The sequence below is a fragment of the Bos taurus genome, chromosome 1, assembly GCF_002263795.3.
Source record: "Bos taurus isolate L1 Dominette 01449 registration number 42190680 breed Hereford chromosome 1, ARS-UCD2.0, whole genome shotgun sequence".
Lineage (NCBI taxonomy): Eukaryota > Metazoa > Chordata > Mammalia > Artiodactyla > Bovidae > Bos > Bos taurus.
In genome coordinates this window covers 128544534-128564699 of record NC_037328.1, presented here as the reverse complement: position 1 = coordinate 128564699, position 20166 = coordinate 128544534, and the positions used below count along the sequence as shown (strand labels likewise).

The 20166-nt window shown below is 44.6% G+C and overlaps 1 protein-coding gene and 1 long non-coding RNA gene across 4 annotated transcripts in view; one reads left to right on the top strand and one right to left on the bottom strand.

Annotated features, from left to right (window-relative positions):
- CLSTN2 (calsyntenin 2) overlaps positions 1-20166 on the top strand; it is a 735088-nt gene that overhangs the window by 543751 nt on the left and 171171 nt on the right. For both annotated transcript variants that reach the window (XM_005201877.5, NM_001206757.2), the window contains exons 3-5: positions 2994-3189; positions 4570-4778; positions 12734-12883. In XM_005201877.5, the coding sequence (XP_005201934.2) occupies positions 2994-3189; positions 4570-4778; positions 12734-12883 (555 nt within the window). The remainder of the gene's footprint in view (positions 1-2993; positions 3190-4569; positions 4779-12733; positions 12884-20166) is intronic.
- The window catches only part of LOC101907823 (uncharacterized), a 71491-nt gene that overhangs the window by 34167 nt on the left and 17158 nt on the right, over positions 1-20166 (bottom strand). Inside the window, exons 3-5 of one of the 2 annotated variants that reach the window (XR_233418.5) lie at positions 11778-11908; positions 7265-7672; positions 5679-6669 (exon numbers count right to left, since the gene is read on the bottom strand). This is a non-coding gene — a long non-coding RNA (uncharacterized lncRNA). Of the gene's footprint in view, positions 1-5678; positions 6670-7264; positions 7673-11777; positions 11909-20166 lie in introns of those variants that run through there. The other variant, XR_009495447.1, reaches the window with a different exon arrangement.

Here is a 20166-nt window from a genome sequence, read left to right as displayed (position 1 = left end):
TATCTTTATGCCCTAAGGGAGGGATCCCCAACCTCTGGGCCACAGACCAGTTGCCTCTTGTCAGATCAGTGGTGACATTGAATTAGAAATGGGGTGCACAATAAATGTAATGACTTGAATCATCCTGAAACCGTCCCCCTGACATCCCCAATCTGTGGAAAAATCATCTTCCACGAAATCAATTCCTGGTACCAAAAGCATTGGGGACCACTGCCTTAAGGTATCCAAGTTGTTTTCTTTGTGTCTCCAGGTCCAGCAGTTACTCAAAAAATACTGGCTCTGTGGAGTTGAACTGAGCTGCATTTAGTTTCATGAAAATATGTGGCCCTGAGGTTTACTTTTCTCAGCCTCCCCTGTGTCTGGATCTCCCCTTCCTCCTTTGCCTTTTCCTCCTTCCTCTCCTTTCTTCTGGTTCAGGATTTCTGAGCCTTGAGGACTACTCTAGATGAGATCGAGTGTCTCTAACAGAGAATTGCCCTCATTCACGTTCAGTTTAATTGGACTTTTCAAAGAGAAAGGATCCAATGAGTCTTAGAATTGTGGCAATAGTTGGGAACTTCAGAGAATACCCTAGAACTAATCTGGGCACATTTACTGCTAGTATTCCCGTAACTGGCATTCATCTTGAGATAGAATCTCAAGGCAGGCATGTCAGAAGTCCATCTCTTCAAGCCCAGCCAATTCAGAGCAGAAATGAAACTTGAGGGTGGGATGAAACCCCTTCTCCCACCTTGAAGGCTGTAGACCTAGTCTTGTCCAAGAGGCAGTGCAGTGACAGAAAGGGAAGCAACCTTCTTGTTAGAGCCTGGCCCACAAACTGTCTGTCTTGTTCATTATTCCATGACTACATTTGAGAAATGGCCAGGAGGGAATGTAGTGAAAATGGAGTGTTCATAATGAAATTGAGGATCGATGAAATAATAAAAAACAAAAGCCTAAAGGTAAAATTGGTATTGATTGGCCATCTCAGAAAACATTGTTAGTAAGAGATCAGCGCATGCTTCCTCTATGTAAAATGGGGGCTTTCTCTCCTGAGCGAGGCTTGAACAGGGTTTTAGAATGTTACCAGAAGCAATTCCTGTGGTGGTCCTCTGAGAAGGCTGCTTGGAGATGGTGCAGTGAAGCAGAAAGGGTGTGGAGTTAGGACTCAGCCATATCCAGGGTTTATACCAACTTTCACTCTGTGACCTTGAGCAAGCAATAACTTCTCTGATCCTTTTTGTTGTTAATTTGTACTAATTGGTATAAAATGTCTGCCTTGCAGGTTTATTGGGATGATTAAAGCAGATCACCTGGGTGGGGGTACAAAGCTGGATGCCTGGGCAGAGCAGACATGCAATCATGTTATCCCTTCTTCTCATGGTGTCTGTTCTTTGGAGCAGCTGGGCAGGTGCCTGGTCACTCTGAATGTGAGGACCCCATTAAAATATATACAGTAGGCACCTCACCCTGGTCCCAGCAGTGCAGCTGGGACAATGTCAGACCGGGATTGGGGCATGCCAGGTAGATGCTCTCCCTGCAACATCATCTCCTGGTGCTGTTACTGATGACACAGTTGAAACCCAGCGAGTCAACATAATTTGACTAAATCAGCTAGAAAGTAGCAAACCTGGAACATGACTCAGGCCCTTGGGCTCAAGCCTACATTTTATTCACCAGCAGCCTGGACCCCTTGATGCCCATGTCACATGATGCTCACCCAGCTCTTTGTACTATGAATGGTCCTTCTGGATATCTACATATTGTCTCCCCAAGAAGTCTATAAGTTCCCTCAACACAGGAAGAGAATGTGTCTCAAACCTTTAGTACTTTCCAGAACACTTACTACAGGGCTCAGAGTCAGGGTTCAAGAAGTCAATATTTGCCAGTTGAGGTAAAGAAGATATTTTCGTTGCTTTATCGTTTTAATGCAGAGAAAAAGGTATAATAACACATGAACCCAGCTGGGGGAGAGAAATGCATTCATTTTACAGCATAGTCAGTTCTTTAAGAAGGTGGTTTCTCAGGCTCCATGGGAATTCTGAAATTCACATAGACTCACCTCCACTGTTTGGAGAGAAGATGGCAAGCTCAGAGTGGTGTCCGTCCCAGTCCCCACAGAGAAGTAGTGGGTGAGAGACGTGAAGGGGGTTGCAGGAATGTGGGGTGCTTAAACCAGGAGTAAAGGGCAGAGCAGAGCAGTGCTGCTCACACCGACTGAGCAAACAGGTCACCTGGGGACCCTAATTAAGTTAGCAGAGGCAAACTGTTGTATATAGGATAGATAAAAAAACAAGGTCCTACTATAGCACAGGGAATGATATTCAATATGCTGTGATAAACTGTAATGCAGAAGAATATAAAAAAGAATGTATATACATATATACGTATGTATAACTAAGTCACTTGGCTATACAGCAGAAATTAACACAATATTATAACTCAACTATACTTAAAAAAAAAGATATAATGGACATACTAAAAAATAAATAAATAAAAAAGATGTAGCTCCTGACTCAAGAGGTCCAGGGTCCAGATCCTAGGAGCCTGTAATTCTAACAAGCTCCCCAGGGATGCCCAGGTCACTGCTTCACAGAGCACACTTTCAAGAATCGAGGATGTTGTCACAGAACAAAAGACAGTGAAAGCTTTGGCCTTTTTCTCCTTTCCTCTGTAGTCATTTGTCTTTTGACTGTGGTCAAATTCCTTAATCTCATTCTGGGCAGAGGGCAGGCGAGAAACCTGCCAGGAAAACTGGCAAACTGGGATGAACAGCCAGCTCCCCTGCGTGATGACCGCCCTCCCCACCCCCTTGCTTTTTCTGCCAGCTGCACTGGATGGGGGACATTCCGGTGTTACCACTGGCTCCCTAAAGGCTGCTTCCAGCTTGACAATTATCTGTGTGGAGGGAAATGGCCTAGGGCTTTTGGGTTTGCAAGTCTGGTCCAGTCGAAGCTCTGTGTGCAGTCTGGCTGTTCTTAAGACGCTTTCTGTCTCCTTCTGTCCTCCTGCAGGAGAAATCTGTGCATTCAAGATACATGGCCAGGAGTTGCCCTTTGAGGCTGTGGTACTCAACAAGACATCTGGAGAAGGCCGGCTCCGTGCCAAGAGCCCCATTGACTGTGAGCTGCAGAAGGAGTACACGTTCATCATCCAGGCCTATGACTGTGGCACGGGGCCCCGGGAGACAGCCTGGAAGAAATCTCACAAGTGAGTGACCTGATGGAGCTGACTGCTGCCCTCCCCTGCCTGACTGTCTGTTTCGATACGCATGCGTATCACTCCTTGAAGCTGCAGCCTGCCAGACCGCTGGCTAGGTCCACAGGCCCCTGCAGGCATAAGCATGGGTCATTTTCTACCCCTCTGCTTCACGTGCAGATACTCGGACTTTACTATCAGGACTGAGGTCAGTTGTCACTTCCTCTAGGAAGCTTTCCATGATCCAACCCATCCCTGCAGAACGAGTTGGAACCTTTCCCTGGATTTCTGCCAGGCCGTATGCTTCTGTCAGTCAGCGCCTTTCTTTTAGGGGTTATAGAGTGTAAAAGTGGTAGTCGCTCAGTTGTGTCCAACTCTTTGCAACCCCGTGGACTGTAGCCCACCAGGCTTCTCTGTCCATGAAATTCTCCAGGCAAGAATACTGGAGTGCATTGCTATTTCATTCTCCAGGATATCTTCCTGACCCAGGGATTGAACCGTGGCCTCCTGCATTACAGGCAGATTCTTTACCATCTGAGCCACCAAGGAAGCCTCATTTGGGGTTATAACTCTCTCAAATTGGGTCAGAGTAAGAGTGGCTCAATACTTTGGCCACCTGATGCGAAGAACTGACTCATTGGAAAAGACCCTGATTCTGGGAAAGATTGATGGCAGGAGGAGAAGGGGACAATAGGGGATGAGATAGTTGGATGGCATCACCGACTTGATGAACATGAGTCTGAGCAAGATATGGGAGTTGGTGATGGACAGGGAAGCCTCACGTGCTATAGTCCATGGGGTCACAAAGAGTCGGATGCGACTGAACTGACCTGAACTGAAGGGTGGCTCAATTCTTACTGAGTGGAGTGTGAATGAACAAATGAGCCAGAGAGATGCAGGGATTCCTAACCTCCAGGATCTAATGCCTGGTGATCTGAGGTGGAGCTGATGTAATAATAATAGAAATAAAGTGCACAATAAGTGTAATGTGATTGAATCATCTTGAAACCATCCCCTCCCCACCCCCATGGACCCACCCCCCGGTCCATGGAAAAACTATCTCCCACGAAATTGGTCCCTGGTGCCAAAAAGCTTGGAGACCACTGAATTCTAGAGGAAATGCGTTGCCTAAAGCTGGGTAACAAGGAAGGTCAAAGAAGCTGGGTGGGGGGTATCTCTCTGGGGTGAATTCATCTCAAAGGATTGGGGCAGGACAGGCAGAGGCATCTCAGTGGACGGGGGGACAGGGCCCTCAGACAACAGCCAACCCAGTTGTCATGATTTCTCCATTCTCGTGGCCTTGGGGCCTGAATCAGTGCCCATGGGAAGTGCAGGAGTCTGGTGCAATTCTTTCATTACTGGCCTCTCTTCCTTTCCTGTGTATTGTCCTAGGGCCGTGGTCCATATCCAGGTGAAGGACGTCAATGAGTTTGCTCCCACCTTCAAAGAGCCGGCCTACAAGGCTATCGTGACGGAGGGCAAGATCTATGACAGCATCCTGCAAGTGGAGGCCATCGACGAAGACTGCTCCCCCCAGTACAGCCAGATTTGCAACTATGAAATCGTCACAACTGATGTGCCTTTTGCCATCGACAGGAATGGTGAGTGTCCTTAGAGAACCCCGGTGGATGGGAGCAGGGAACAGCTCCACCCCCCACCCCTCTGAAAGGTCAAGTTCAGGCTCTGAATGTTCTTGGCCAAGTGATGCCTCCCTGCCACCCCTGATCTAGGCTCTGTACCCAGAACTTGAGTACATTCCCTGCACTAGAAGGGATGACTTCACATAATTAGCAGCCCAGTCAGGTCTAAAGTAAAAGTGTTAGTCACTCAGTTGTGTCTGACTCTTTGCGACCCAATGGACTGTAGCCTGCCAGGCTCCTCTATCCATGGAATTCTCCAGGTAAGAGTACTGGAGTGGGTTCCCATTCCCTTCTCCAAAACACCCCAAGATCCCTTGTAAACCTCTTTAGTGAAGAGTCTATAGAACTCATGATGCTGTGTATCTGGATGCCGAAGACAGGTTGGTTTTCTGGTAGAATTTTCCTGCTGTCATTCAAGCGTGAGCCATACCATCAACTCAGCCACATCTTAGTTTCCTGTATAACAAACTGTAACATCACTTCTGCACCAAAACCGTCTGCTCCCAAAGAGACGCTAAAAGAACAGGTGGAGGTTTTGGAAACACCTTCTAAGCTGTAGATTTTCTAAACTATAGGAATCTTTAAAGCTCTTGCCAATTTTGTTTGGTTTTTGATTTGTTTCTTAATTTTTATTATAGTTGCTTTACAATGTTGTGTTAGTTTCTGCTGTACAGCAAAGTGAGTCCCCTGCACATGTACGTATATCCCCTCTTTTTTGGATTTCCTTCCCATTTAGGTCAGAGCATTGAGTAGAGTTCCCTGTGCTATACATAGGCTCTAATGAGTTATCTGTTTTACACATAGTGGTGTATATATGTCAATCCCAATCTCCCAGTTCATCCCACCCTCCCTTCCCCTCTTGATATCCATACACTTGTTCTCTGCATTTGTGCCTCTATTTCTGTTTTGTAAATGGTTCATCTGTGTCATTTTTCCAGGTTCCACATATATGAATTAATATGCAGTATTTGTTTTTCTCTTTCTGACTTGCTTCACTCTGTATAACAGTCTCTAGGTCCATCCATGTCTTTGCAAACAGCACAGTTCCATCACTTTTGTGGTTGAGTAATATTCCATTGTATATATGTGCCACATCATCTTGATCCATTCTTGCCAATGTTTTTTTAGAATTTCTCCCCTAATTGGAATGAGGAATGAAAGACCCGTCCCACTATACCCCAATCTCAAACTAAACTTAGAAAGCCATTGGATATTTCCCCATCAGCATTATTTTTAAAACTCATTCCGGTATAAACACCAAAAGCAGAGGCCCAGGCAGCTCAGCCCATTTCAACTCTCAATAATTTGATATTAATCAAATGATAATTATTTGCCAACTACGTTGTTTCATTACTAGCATGAGTGTGTGGTCATATGTATATTATCCTTATTTTATTTTAAACAAGATTTAACTGCTCAAAGACGTAAACTTTGTATAACCTGAGGTTCATCCACTCTGTCAATGTTTATTAAGTGCCAGGCACAGTCTGGAAACTGGGAATAGAGAGAGAAGGGAAGTCATAGCATAAGCGGGCCTATCCACATGGAGCTTACCATCTAGCAAAATTAAAAAAAAAAAAAAAAAAAAAAACTAGAAAGGCAGCATCAAGGATGAAGGTGGTGCACAAAGCGTGCCCTGAACCAGACCCAGGGGTGGGCAGTGACTCAGCCATGAGCCTCCTGGTAGCCAGTGCCTAGAGGGAAATACCATCAGTCACCTGCTTGCAAATCTTCAGCGCTTCCCAGACTTCCTGATGTTGAGACCAGGGAGAAACATACCCTGCAACAGAGTGCTCTGCATCCTGGGAATTGTTACAGATTCCCTCATCCTTGGCATCCAGGAGTTTATCATCTGTCTCAAAAGATGAAACCAATATTCATAAAGCAGATAACGTGATAATAGAGACATTTCCTTATAAGATGCTCAAACACATGGCGAGTGTCAGTCACACACCTGGGCATCACTCACTAGAGGTTAATTCTGTGGGACACAAAATCAGTGCATGAGGAAGTAAAGGATAAAATACTGTACTGTAATTAAAGTTTGGCTCAGGATTAAGAAGCAGGTAATTTCATTTGTAGAGCCTGCCAGAACTGCTCTGGATAGCTTTTCCTACAAGGCCCTGTGACGTAGCTGATCTGTCCCCACCACACACACACACACAGGCACTCACACCCGACTGTATAAAATATAGAGTAATGCTTTGTATTTTTCCAGTCTCCAATGGTCAGCTGTGAAGTCTATGACTCTGAGAGCTCTGGAACTGGGGGAGTGACAAGTCCTTGCTATAGAGCTGGACTGGATGGGGGGAGGGCATCCAGAACTAGTGGTCAAACTGCCCTTGGCCTCCTGCCTTAGTTCTGGAGAGCCACAGCCCTGGGAGAGAGGAGATGCTAATTCCTTTATCAGAGGGTAAACTGCCCCAGCCATGAAGATAATTACTCACCTTGATGAGCCATTTTACTAACATATGCCAATTTATTTCCCTGGCTGTCTCATTAAAAGTGAGTAATGGTCCTTCGCCAGGCCTCTGCCTCCAACGTTGGTTTACAGCCTGAGATATAGAGGAGAGCGGGCACTCCCAGGGATTGTGGGCCCTTGACGGCAAGGTTTACAAAAGCAGTTCTCCAGTAATGAAGACAGGACCTCAGGGCAGACACAGAAGCAGCTCCCATTCTAATGAGCTTTCCAGTTGGCCCTTATCCATCACTTCTCCCAGCGACCTTCCCAGCTCCTTGAAGAAGTTCTTCACATGCACATTAGAAAAAGTACTGCTGAGTTGAGGTCCACTCATTCAGGCCCCAGGCCTTTAGGGAGATTGGCTCCAAGGCCCTTCCACCTGCCAGACTCTTTGCTTGTGGGGGAAAGAAGGGAAACAGGGCATCAGGGAGGATAGATGACATGGAAGTGATTTGACCTGTCTGAACGCAAGAATCAACCTCTTCCAACCAGGGGTCCTTGGCCTCCCTTCCCTTGAATTCCTCCCCTGAGATATCATGGCGGTAGCAGTGAGGCCTCGAGGAGAGGCAGTGCCTGTGGATGAAGTTAACAGCTTACCCGGCATAGAGTGTTCCATTCATGACACCATGATTATCAGATACTTGCCTGGGTGACTAGGACATGAAGGTTACTCACTCCCCATGGATTTTCAAGCTGAAATTATGAGCATGTAACTAAGTTTGTGGCATTGCCACCTCTTGGGATATTCTGGATCCATTTCAGATGGCTTCCAGTCCCCTGTATCTTTCTAGCACTTGGCTAGTCTCTCTCAGATTGCTAGGTTGTAGATCCTCACTTTCGTTGAACTGATGGAAAAACTGATTCCTAAAGAGTAAAGAGTTGGCAGAGTGGGGACTGGAGCCAGGTCCCCTGAATGTTTATCCCAAAGCTTTTTCACCAGTGATATTACCACTGTCCTCAGTGATATTACCACTGTCCTCAGTGATATTTGACAGGAATGTATGACAATGGTATTTAAGTTCAAAAATACAAAGTTTCGTCTTAATCCTCTGCCCACCACTATGAGAGAGAGGGAAAGAAGGAGATCCTTGATGAATTACTTAAACTTGATGTCAGATTTTCATTGTAAAATGGGAATTAAATACTGTGCCTAAGGGACTTCCCTGGTGGTCTACTTATTAAGAATCAGCCTTCCAGTGCCAGAGACATGGTTCAATCCCTGCTCAGGGAACTAAGATCCCACATATTGTGGGGCAGCTAATCCTGCATAGTGCAACTGGAGAAGCCCACATTAGCCACAAATAGAGAAAACCCGAGCACCACAGTGAAGACCCAGTGCAGCTGAAATAGACAAATAAATAAATACTGTGCCTGTGTGAGAGGGCGGATCTCACAAGGCAGTCCTCAGACTGTTGGCACAGAGCAAGCACTCAACCAGGAGTGGGGATGACCGCACAGGGAGGTGCGGGGCTCACCGGGACACCCGCCTCCATTCAGCAGGCTTTCGTACCCTCCAAGCAGTGGTTGGTTTCACACAGCCTCTGCTGAGCCCTCCGCAGGCTGCCCTGGAGAGTCAGGGCCCTTGGCTACCTGAGAGTGAGGTGTGAGCCCAAGTCTGCTTATCTCCAAGTATGTGAACATACTTCCCTTCCACCTGAATAGAAAAGGAACTGCTCGCCCCTGGTGGGAAACTGGGCAGCATAGAAAAGTATGAAGAAGTCACTTTTGTAATCCCACCAAAGAGAACTACCACTGACATTTTGCTAGCACTTTTTCCATGAAGTTTTGAAACAAAAGTAAGGCCACACTTTCCCTTTTTCACTTATCATTTAATTGTATAGATTTTTTCCATCCGTAAAACAGTTCATAATTAATACTTTACTGTAAAGAGCAGTCCATCTAAGCAGAGATTCAGGCTTAGCTTGTCTCCTGATGATTGGGCATCCAGTTTCTTTACTCTTTTTCAATGTTTTAATAATAAATAATGCTTAGATGAACATATTTGTTGGTTTGCAATTTGTATCGTTTTCCTGGAGTCAGTTTTTAGATGTGAAATGACTTGGCCAAAAGGTATGAGCAGTTGCAAAGTGACCAACCTATGTGGCTTTCCAAAACGGCTGCTCCAATTTAAATTCCGGCAGAAGGAGGGTGTAGGTCAATGCACTTGTCTCATTGCATCCACCGCCCCAGCTGAGTTTTCAAAAAATACTTTCACTGTGACACATGGTAGATACTGATAGTTCTTTGAGAGTTAGCTTCCCAGGCTCATTTGGAACAGAGAAACACAGAGATCAGTGCTCACCTGGGGTAGCTGTGGACTCAAGTCTCCTGAGAAGATGCCACTAGGAGAAATCATTAACCAGTTGGGAGAATAACAACAATTGTCACAAAAGCAAAAGTGGCGGGGTCCAGCCCCGGCTGATCCAGGGTATTCGAAGGAGAGACTGTGTAGGTGAAGATAAGGAAACTATTGCTTAATTAAATGTTAATTAAGGATACAAAGAGTAATAGAATGAGGATAGCTCAGTGAGGAAATACAGTGGAGAAAAGAGGCTGAATAATTCAGCCAGAAGGTAAGAGAAAGAACAACATGGTGAGACCAAGTTTCGGTGAACAAGGCCCGCACTTTATTTTCCAAAGTAGTTTTTATACCTTAAGTTATGCATAGAGGATAATGGGGGAAGGGGTAGAGTCATGCAGCAAGCCAGGCTTTCTTCCTGCAAACTTATCATATGCAAAAGCTTAGGTGATTTGCATCATCTTCTGGCCCGGAGGCCTGTTAACATTTTAAGACCCTTTCTTCAGAAAACTCATTTTTCTCTAAAGGTGATAAGTCAAGCGCCACCCTCCAAAAGCATTAGATAAAGTTGCATTCGTACAGAGCAAAGGTGTGGTGGGCTATAACAAGAAAAAGAATTAACTCAAGGGTCCCAGGTTACAAACATTAAAGCTACTATTTACACCAATTATATTAATCAATACACTGCCAGGGACACAGCAGGTAAGGGATATGGAAACTTAGCAGCAAACATTGGCCCAACAAGTGAAAATCCCTTCACCAATACAATTTCTAATCAATCTTTTAACTGCTCAAAGGAATCTGTATTTAGACAGTTTAGAACATCTCCTGCCTCTCACAGTTGGGAGGCTCTGAACAATCACATGTGGCCAGAAAAACCTATTCAGGCAGGCTAGAGGATTTCCAAAGGAGTTTGTAGGTTGAAACACTGTCACACCCAGGAATTATTAACTGGAGCTGTAAGCTAACTCTTTTTTCAGAGAGAGGTAGTGGGGGACAGCCCCCCCGTAAAGTCAGAGGTGTAGGTGAAAGCACAAAGCAGAAAGTAGGCAGACTCTGGTTTTGGGGGTAGATGGGGGACTCCTGAGGCTCGATCCCGCCTTTGCGTGTGCCGAGCCTCCTTCCTCATGACCTTTGTCATGGGCGGAGTTCCTCACGCTGGCTCCCAGCAGTGATAGAATTCCAGTTGAGCTATTCCAGATCCTGAAAGATGATGCTGTGGAAAGTGCTGCACTCAATATGCAATATGCAATATGCACTCAATATGCAATATGCCGGCTCCCGTCACAAAAGGATGGTTTTTTGTGATCTTTAAAAAAAATGTTTTTTAAAGTGTGACTTAGCCAAATACAACCCTTCCCCCACAACCATCAGCAACATTATTATACTCTCATGTTTACCTAGTGCTCCAAATCCTATCCTCTGAAACCCATTCTCCCTTGTGTGAAACTGGTGGTGGTGGAGAAAGCAAGTTAGTTTCTCAGACAGTTTCATTAAGACTTCTTACTCAAGTGGAGCTGTGGTAAATTGAGCCAAAGATTGCGGTCTTGAGTGTTTCTTTTTCTCCCACAATCAATAGTGTTGCTCTGCTGAATGTCACACGGCCTGTAAACCCTGAGCCTTCCCCTTCTACGAGGTGTATCTTTTGAGAGCCATTTAACTTTAGAGAAAGATAAAACTTTTTGTTCAAAATTCAATTTGATATTGCTGAAGCATATTCTCATGGTCCTATTACAGCGCTTCCACCTGGCAGAAGGACTCCCTTGTGATGGCTATAACCATGAACTAGTTTGTTAACAGAAGCCACAGAGAATATTACCAACCCCACACTGAGCCCTTTCACACATGCGCGGGGCCCCGAGCTGAGACTGAAATATATAGCTGAGTCACACAGTCATAGACAACAGACTAGTAGTTGCCGGGGGGAGGGGGTGTGGGGGAGGGAAGGACTGGGAGTTCCGGATGAGCAGATGCAAACTAGTACATGTAGGGTGGATTAACAACACGGTCCTAGTGTATAGCACGGGGAACTATATTCAATATCCTGTGATAAGCCAAAATGGAAAAGAACATGCAAAAGAATATGTATGTATAACCGAGTCACTTTGCTGTACGGCAGAAATTCACACAACATTGCAAATCAACTATACTTTAATAATTTTTAAAAAAAATTCAACAAAGATGCACAGAAATTGTATACCTGAGTCAGTGATTCCATGTTTGTGTATTTGCTTGTTGATTTGTTTTTTAATTTCCATCTTCTTGATTTTGCTTCTAGCAAAGGATGATGATATCATTTGAGTTCTAATTTGCTGTCAACTCTAATTTTCACTGGAAAAGAAAAGCCAGAATGAAATTATTCTTCTGAAAGGAAGACTTTAATCTTGGAATCAAACAGTTAAAATAATTAAATGCACATCAGGCCTTGATTCATTTTTGAAACCAAAATTGTATTTCAGCAAAAATAGTCAAATAAAAGTTTGCTCATTAATTGTCAAATATTTCTGAACCATTGTATCAAACCCACGGGAACAAAAACACACAAATGGCTCAGAAACAATATCTGATCTCTCTTGGAGAAGAAAAATGTCTTTGCCACCGGGGCAAGGAATCTATTATTCTGTGTCGCTTTCAGAAGAGAGGTCACACGTCTTCTCTTATTGATTTTACTTCTTATTTGGTAGCAAAATAATGTGAGAAGAGGCAGTGCATGTTCCTGGCGAAGAGCCCAGATGTTAAAAAAAATACATGTTGAGAAGTTTCTGAATTCCATCTTTTTCCCAGAGATTTCCTGTAACGTGAGCACACAACACCCTGTATCAGGGACATAGCCACATGGGCGCAGTTTAGGGTGGTATTCTGACAACCCCGAACTTAATACAACCACTTGGATTCCAGACGTGTGCACAGAATTCCCTGCCAGTTCTGTCCCACAGCTGGAGTGGCTCCAGCCAGCTGTTCCTAGGACTCTGCCACTAAGGATCAAGCAGGCCACATGTGGAAGCCACGCTCCCTACGTGCCCTAGCTTTTATAAAGAGATAAGAAAAGGGGACATTTTATTCTGGTGAAGGCTGGAGGAGGGCAGAAGGGATTTTGAAGAACTGCAACTTGGTTCACTTGATCTGAAATTATTTTCAATGTCCCTGTGTCCTCAGGCAACGTCAGAAACACGGAGAAGCTGAGCTATGACAAGCAGCACCAGTATGAGATCCTGGTAACCGCCTATGACTGTGGACAGAAGCCCGCAGCCCAGGACACCCTGGTGCAGGTGGACGTGAAGCCAGTTTGCAAGCCTGGCTGGCAAGGTGGGCCTGCTCTTGTCAGACTTGTCGGCTGAAGGCAGCTGGGCTGTGTGTCTCGGAGGGGCTGCACCTGCCTTCTGATCATCACAATGTATCACTAGAGGAGTTTGTAAAGCACAGGCACTCTGCTGTGAGAAATGGAGTAGCCTATTTGTTCTCACAACTCCTGGGTGATATATTGCCCCCACTGTACAGCTCAGAATGTCCAAGGCAACTCATCTAACTCATGTGCCCCGTTTGTCCAGGGTGCCCTTTCTCAAGTCTTATGACATCTTCCAATCAATAGTAATTATCCCACAGTGCTCAGGAGAAAGTGCCAGAAAGCCTACATGCTGCTAGTGCGTTTCAAGTTTTGATCATTGCTCAGCACCCGGGGAAGGTTGTGTGTTCCTTGGGCTTGCACGGAGGGCATACAGGCAGAGGTTGGAGAGCCAGAATACAGCCTCTGCGTTAGCAGGTTTCTAAACTATTGGCTCTGACAGTGGAGAAACAATGGCCTTAGATGGATGTGGATTTTTGTTTACCTCTTTTAGGATGCAAAGATAGAAGGTTCAGCTTACTCTTAGGTGATAGAGATATAGCAATGAACTAAGGAGAAATAAGCTTCCCTAGTGGCTCAGACGGTAAAGCATCTGTCTGCAATGCAGGAGACCTGGGTTTGACCCCTGGGTTGGGAAGATCCCCCTGGAGAAGGAAATGGCAGCCCACTCCAGTATTCTTGCCTGGAAAATCCCATGGACCTCGGAGCCCGGTAGGCTACCGTCCATGGGATCACAAAGAGTCGGACACGACTGAGCGACTTCACTTTCACTTTCACTTTCAAGGAGAAATAAGGATGCGAAGGCCAGTGCAGAGAAGGAGCTCACAGAGGACTGAACAGTGTATGGGGTAACAAAAGTTCTAGTGGTAACATCAGTAGTTCTGCTGGCTGGGCAGGGATGCTGGAGTCATCTCTGTGCTGCCATTTGGTTGCTGCTGCTGCTGCAGCTTCTGCTTACTGATAACTCATGGTGTTCCATGGACTTCTCGGCCTCATGGCCTTTGTCTGTTGCCTTCCCTTCATATGTCTTTAAAGCCCCTGTTAAAGCTTTCATTGTTCAGCTTCCTGGTCCCATCGGTTAGTCAGTTCAGTCACTCAGTCATGTCTGACTCTTTGCAACCTCATGGACTGCAGCACACCAGGCTTCCCTGTCCATCACCATCTCCCGGAGCTTACTCAAACGTCACCGTCCATCAAGTCAGTGATGCCATCCAACCATCTCATCCTCTGTCAGCCTCTTCTCCTCCCACTTTCAATCTTTCCCAGCATCAGGGTCTTTTGCAATGAGTCAGTTCTTCACATCAAGTGGCCAGAGTATTTGAGTTTCAGCTTCAGTATCAGTAATTCCAATGAATATTCAGGACTGATTTCCTTTAGGATGGACTAGTTGGATCTCCTTGCAGTCCAAGGGAAACTAAAGAGTCTTCTCCAACACCACAGTTCAAAAGCATTAATTCTTCTGTGCACAGCTGTCTTTATAGTTCAACTTTCACATACATACATGACTACTGGAAAAACCATAGCTTTAACTAGACAGATTTTTGTCACTAAAGTAATAGCTCTGCATTTTAATATGCTGTCTAGGTTGGTCATAGCTTTTCTTCCAAGGAACAAGCGCCTTTTAATTTCATGGCTGCAGTCACCATCTGCAGTGATTTTGGAGTCTAAGAATATAAAGTATCTCACTGTTTCCATTATTTCCCCATCTACTTGCCATGGAGTGATGGGACCAGATGCCATGATCTTAGTTTTCTGAATGTTGAGTTTAAGCCAACTTTTTCACTTTCCTCTTTCACTTTCATCAAGAGGCTTTTCAGTTCCTCTTCACTTTCTGCCATAAGGGTGGTATCATCTGCATATCTGAGGTTACTGATATTTCTCCTGGCAATCTTGATTCCAGCTTGTGCTTTATCCAGCCTGGCATTTCACATGATGTACTAAATCAAATCCCTTATGATTATACAGTGGAAATGAGGAATAGATTTAACGGCCTAGATCTGATACATAGAGTGCCTGGTGAACTATGGATGAAGCTTTGTGACATTGTATAGGAGACAGGGATCAAGACCATCCCCATGGAAAAGAAATGCAAAAAAGCAAAATGGCTGTCTGGGGAGGACTTACAAATAACTGTGAAAAGAAGAGAAGCGAAAAGCAAAGGAAAAAAAGGAAAGATATAAACATCTGAATGCAGAGTTCCAAAGAATATCTAGAAGAGAAAAGAAAGCCTTCCTCAGCGATCAATGCAAAGAAATAGAGGAAAACAACAGAATGGGAAAGACTAGGGATCTCTTCAAGAAAATTAGAGATACCAAGGGAACATTCCATGCAAAGATGGGCTCGATAAAGGACAGAAATGGTATGGACCTAACAGAAGCAGAAGATATTAAGAAGAGGTGGCAAGAATACACAGAAGAACTGTACAAAAAAGATCTTCATGACCCGGATAATCACGATGGTGTGATCACTGACCTAGAGCCAGACATCCTGGAATGTGAAGTCAAGTGGGCCTTAGAAAGCGTCACTACGAACAAAGCTAGTGGAGATGATGGAATTCCAGTTGAGCTATTTCAAATCCTGAAAGATGATGCTGTGAAAGTGCTGCACTCAATATGCGAGCGAATTTGGAAAACTCAGCAGTGACCACAAGACTGGAAAAAGTCAGTTTTCATTCAAATCCCAAAGAAAGGCAATGCCAAAGAATGCTCAAACTACCCCACAGTTGCACTCATCTCACACACTAGTAAAGTAATGCTCAAAATTCTCCAAGCCAGACTTCAGCAATATGTAAACCGTGAACTTCCTGATGTTCAAGCTGGTTTTGGAAAAGCCAGAGGAACCAGAGATCAAATTGCCAATATCCACTGGATCATGGAAAAAGCAAGAGAGTTCCAGAAAAACATCTATTTCTGCTTTATTCACTATGCCAAAGCCTTTGACTGTGTGGATCACAATAAACTGTGGAAAATTCTGAAAGGGATAGGAATACCACACCACCTGACCTGCCTCCTGAGGAATCTGTATGCAGGTCAGGAAGCAACAGTTAGAACTAGACATGGAACAACAGACTGGTTCCAAACAGGAAAAGGAGTATGTCAAGGCTGTATATTATCACCCTGCTTATTTAACTTATATGCAGAGTACATCATGAGAAACGCTGGACTGGAAGAAACACAAGCTGGAATCAACATTGCCGGGAGAAATATCAGTAACCTCAAATATGCAGATGACACCACCCTTATGGCAGAAAATGAAGAGGAACTAAAAAGCCTCTTGATGAAAGTGAAAGTGGAGAGTGAAAAAGTTGGCTTAGGGCTCAACATTCAGAAAACGAAGATCATGGCATCCGGTCCCATCACTTCATGGGAAATAGATGGAGAAACAGTGGAAACAGTGTCAGACTTTATTTTTGGGGGCTCCAAAATCACTGCAGATGGTGACTGCAGCCATAAAATTAAAAGACGCTTACTCCTTGGAAGGAAAGTTATGACCAACCTAGATAGCATATTCAAAAGCAGAGACAGTACTTTGCCAACAAAGGTCCGTCTCGTCAAGGCTATGGTTTTTCCAGTGGTCACGTATGGATGTGAGAGTTGGACTGTGAAGAAGGCTGAGTGCTGAAGAATTGATGCTTTTGAACTGTGGTGTTGGAGAAGACTCTTGAGAGTCCCTTGGACTGCAAGGAGATCCAACCAGTCCATTCTGAAGGAGATCAGCCCTGGGATTTCTTTGGAGGGAATGATGCTGAAGCTGAAACTCCAGTACTTTGGCCACCTCATGTGAAGAGTTGACTCATTGGAAAAGACTGTGATGCTGGGAGGGATTGGGGGCAGGAGGAGAAGGGGATGACAGAGGATGAGATGGCTGGATGGCATCACTGACTCGATGGACGTGAGTCTGAATGAACTCTGGGAGTTGGTGATGGACAGGGAGGCCTGGTGTGCTGCGATTCATGCGGTCGCAAAGAGTCGGACACAACTGAGTGACTGAACTGAACTGAACTCTGCATATAAGTTAAATAAGAAGGGTGACAATATACAGCCTTGACGTACTCCTTTCCCAATTTGGAACCAGTCTGTTGTTCCATGTCCAGTTCTAACTGTTGCTTCTTGACCTGCATACAGATTTCTCAGGAGGCAGGTCAGGTGGTCTGGTATTCCCATCTCTTTAAGAATTTTCCACAGTTTGTTGTGATGCACACAGTCAAAGGCTTTGGTGTAGTCAATAAAGCAGAAGTAGATGTTTTTCTGGAATTCTCTTGCTTTTTTGATGATCCAGTGGATGTTAGCAATTTGATCTCTGGTTGCTCTGCCTTTTAGAAATCCAGCTTGAACATGAAGAAGTTCACGGTTCACATACTATAGAAGCCTGGCTTGGAGAATTTTGAGCATTACTTTACTAGTGTGTGAGATGAGTGCAATTGTGCATTAGTTTGAACATTCTTTGGCATTGCCTTTCTTTGGGATTGGAATGAAAACTGACCTTTTCCAGTCCTGTGGCCACTGCTGAGTTTTCCATATTTGCTGGCATATTGAGTGCAGCACTTTCACAGCATCATCTTTTAATATGTGAAATAGCTCAACTGGAATTCCATCACCTCCTCTATCTTTGTTCATACTGATGCTTCCTAAGGCCCACTTGACTTTACATTCCAGTTTGTCTGGCGGTAGGTGAGTGATCACACCATCGTGGTTACCTGGGTCATGAAGATCTTTTTTGTATCAGTTTGGTTTGGTTCAGTCTCTCAGTCGTGTCCGACTCTTTGTGACCCCATGAATCACAGCACACGTGGCCTCCCTGTCCATCACCAACTCCCGGAGTTCACTCAGACTCACATCCATCAAGTCAATGATACCATCCAGCGATCTCATCCTCTGTCATCCCCCTCTCCTCCTGCCCCCAATCCCTCCCAGCATCACAGTCTTTTCCAATGAGTCAACTCTTCGCATGAGGTGGCCAAAGTACTGGCTAATGCTTTCAGCTTTAGGATCATTCCTTCCAAAGAAATCCCAGGGCTGATCTCCTTCAGAATGGACTGGTTGGATCTCCTTGCAGTCCAAGGGACTCTCAAGAGTCTCCCCCCAACACCACAGTTCAAAAGCATCAATTCTTCAGCACTCAGCTTTCTTCACAGTCCAACTCTCACATACATGACCACAGGAAAAACCATAGCCTTGACTAGACAACCTTGGTTGACAAAGTAATGTCTCTGCTTTTCAATATGCTATCTAGGTTGGTCATAACTTTCTTCCAAGGAGTAAGCATCTTTTAATCTCATGGCTGCAATCACTATCTGCAGTGATTTTGGAGCCCCAAAATATAAAGTCTGACACTGTTACCACTGTTTCCCCATCTATTTGCCATGAAGTGATGGGCCCAGATGCCATGATCTTCATTTTCTGCATGTTGAGTTTTAAGCCAACTTTTTCACTCTCCACTTTCACTTTCATCAAGAGGCTTTTTAGTTCCTCTTCACTTTCTGCCATAAGGGTGGTGGAACCTGCATATCTGAGGTGATTGGTATTTCTCCCGGCAATCTTGATTCCAGCTTGTGCTTCTTCCAGCCCAACGTTTCTCATGATGTACTCTGCATATAAGTTAAATAAGGAGGGTGACAATATACAGCCTTGACGTACTCCTTTTCCTTTTTTGTATAGTTCTATGTATTCTTGCCTCCTTTCCTTAACATCTTCTGTTTCCGTTAGATCCGTGCCATTTCTGTCCTTTATTGTGCCCCTCTTTGCATGAAATGTTCCCTTGATAGCTCTAATTTTCTTGAAGAGATCTCTAGTCTTTCCCTTTCTATTATTTTCCTCTATTTCTTTGCACTGATCACTGAGGAAGGCTTTCTTAACTCTCCTTGCTATTCTTTGGAACTCTGCATTCAAATGGATATAACTTTCCTTTTGTCCTTTGCATTTAGCTGCTCTTCTTTTCTCAGCTATTTGTAAGGCCTTCTCAAACAACCATTTTGCCTTTTTGTGTTTCTTTTTCTTGGGGATGGTCTTGATCACTGCTTCCTGTACAATGTCACGAACCTCCGTCCATAGTTCTTCAGGCACACAGTCTATCAGATCTAATCCGTTAAATCTATTTGTCACTTCCACTCTGTAATGGTAAGGGATTTGATTTAGGTCATACCTGAATGGTCTAGTGGTTTTCCCTACTTTCTTCAATTTAAGTCTGAATTTTGCAATAAGGAGTTCATGATCTGAGCCACAGTCACTATATCCACAGTAGATAGGGTACTGAAAGATGAACTCCCCAGGTCGGTACCTCCCGATATGCTATGGGAGATCAGTGGAGAAATAACTCACAAAAGAATGGAGACAGAGCCAAAGCAAAAACAACACCCAATTGTGGATGTGACTGGTGATCGAAGTAATGTCTAATGCTGTGAAGAGCAGTACTGCATAGGAATCTGAAATGTTAGGTCCGTGAATCAAGGCAAATTGGAAGTGGTCAAACAGGAGATGGCAAGAGTGAACATCAACATTTTAGGAATCAGTGAACTAAAATGGACTGGAATGGGTGAATTTAACTAGATCACCATTATATCTACTACTGTGGGCAAGAATCCCTTAGAAGAAATCAAGTAGCCTTCATAGTCAACAAAAGAGTCTGAAATGCAGTACTTGGATACAATCTCAAAAATGACAGAATGAGCTCTGTTCATTTCCAAGGCAAACCATTCAGTATCACAGTAATCTAAGTCTATGCCCCAACCAGTAATACTAAAGAAGCTGAAGTCCAATGGATCTATGAAGACCTATAAGACCTATAGAACTAACACCCAAAACAGATGTCCTTTTCATTATCAGATCAGATTAGATCAGTCACTCAGTCATGTCCGACTCTTTGCGACCCCATGAATCACAGCACGCCAGGCCTCCCTGTCCATCACCAACTCCCAGAGTTCATTCAGACTCACGTCCATCGAGTCAGTGATGCCATCCAGCCATCTCATCCTCTGTCGTCCCCTTCTCCTCCTGCCCCCAATCCCTCCCAACATCACAGTCTTTTCCAATGAGTCAACTCTTCGTATGAGGTGGCCAAAGTACTGGAGTTTCAGCTTTAGCATCATTCCTTCCAAAGAAATCCCAGGGCTGATCTCCTTCAGAATGGACTGGTTGGATCTCCTTGCAGTCCAAGGGACTCTCAAGAGTCTTCTCCAACACCACAGTTCAAAAGCATCAATTCTTCAGCACTCAGCCTTCTTCACAGTCCAACTCTCACATCCATACAT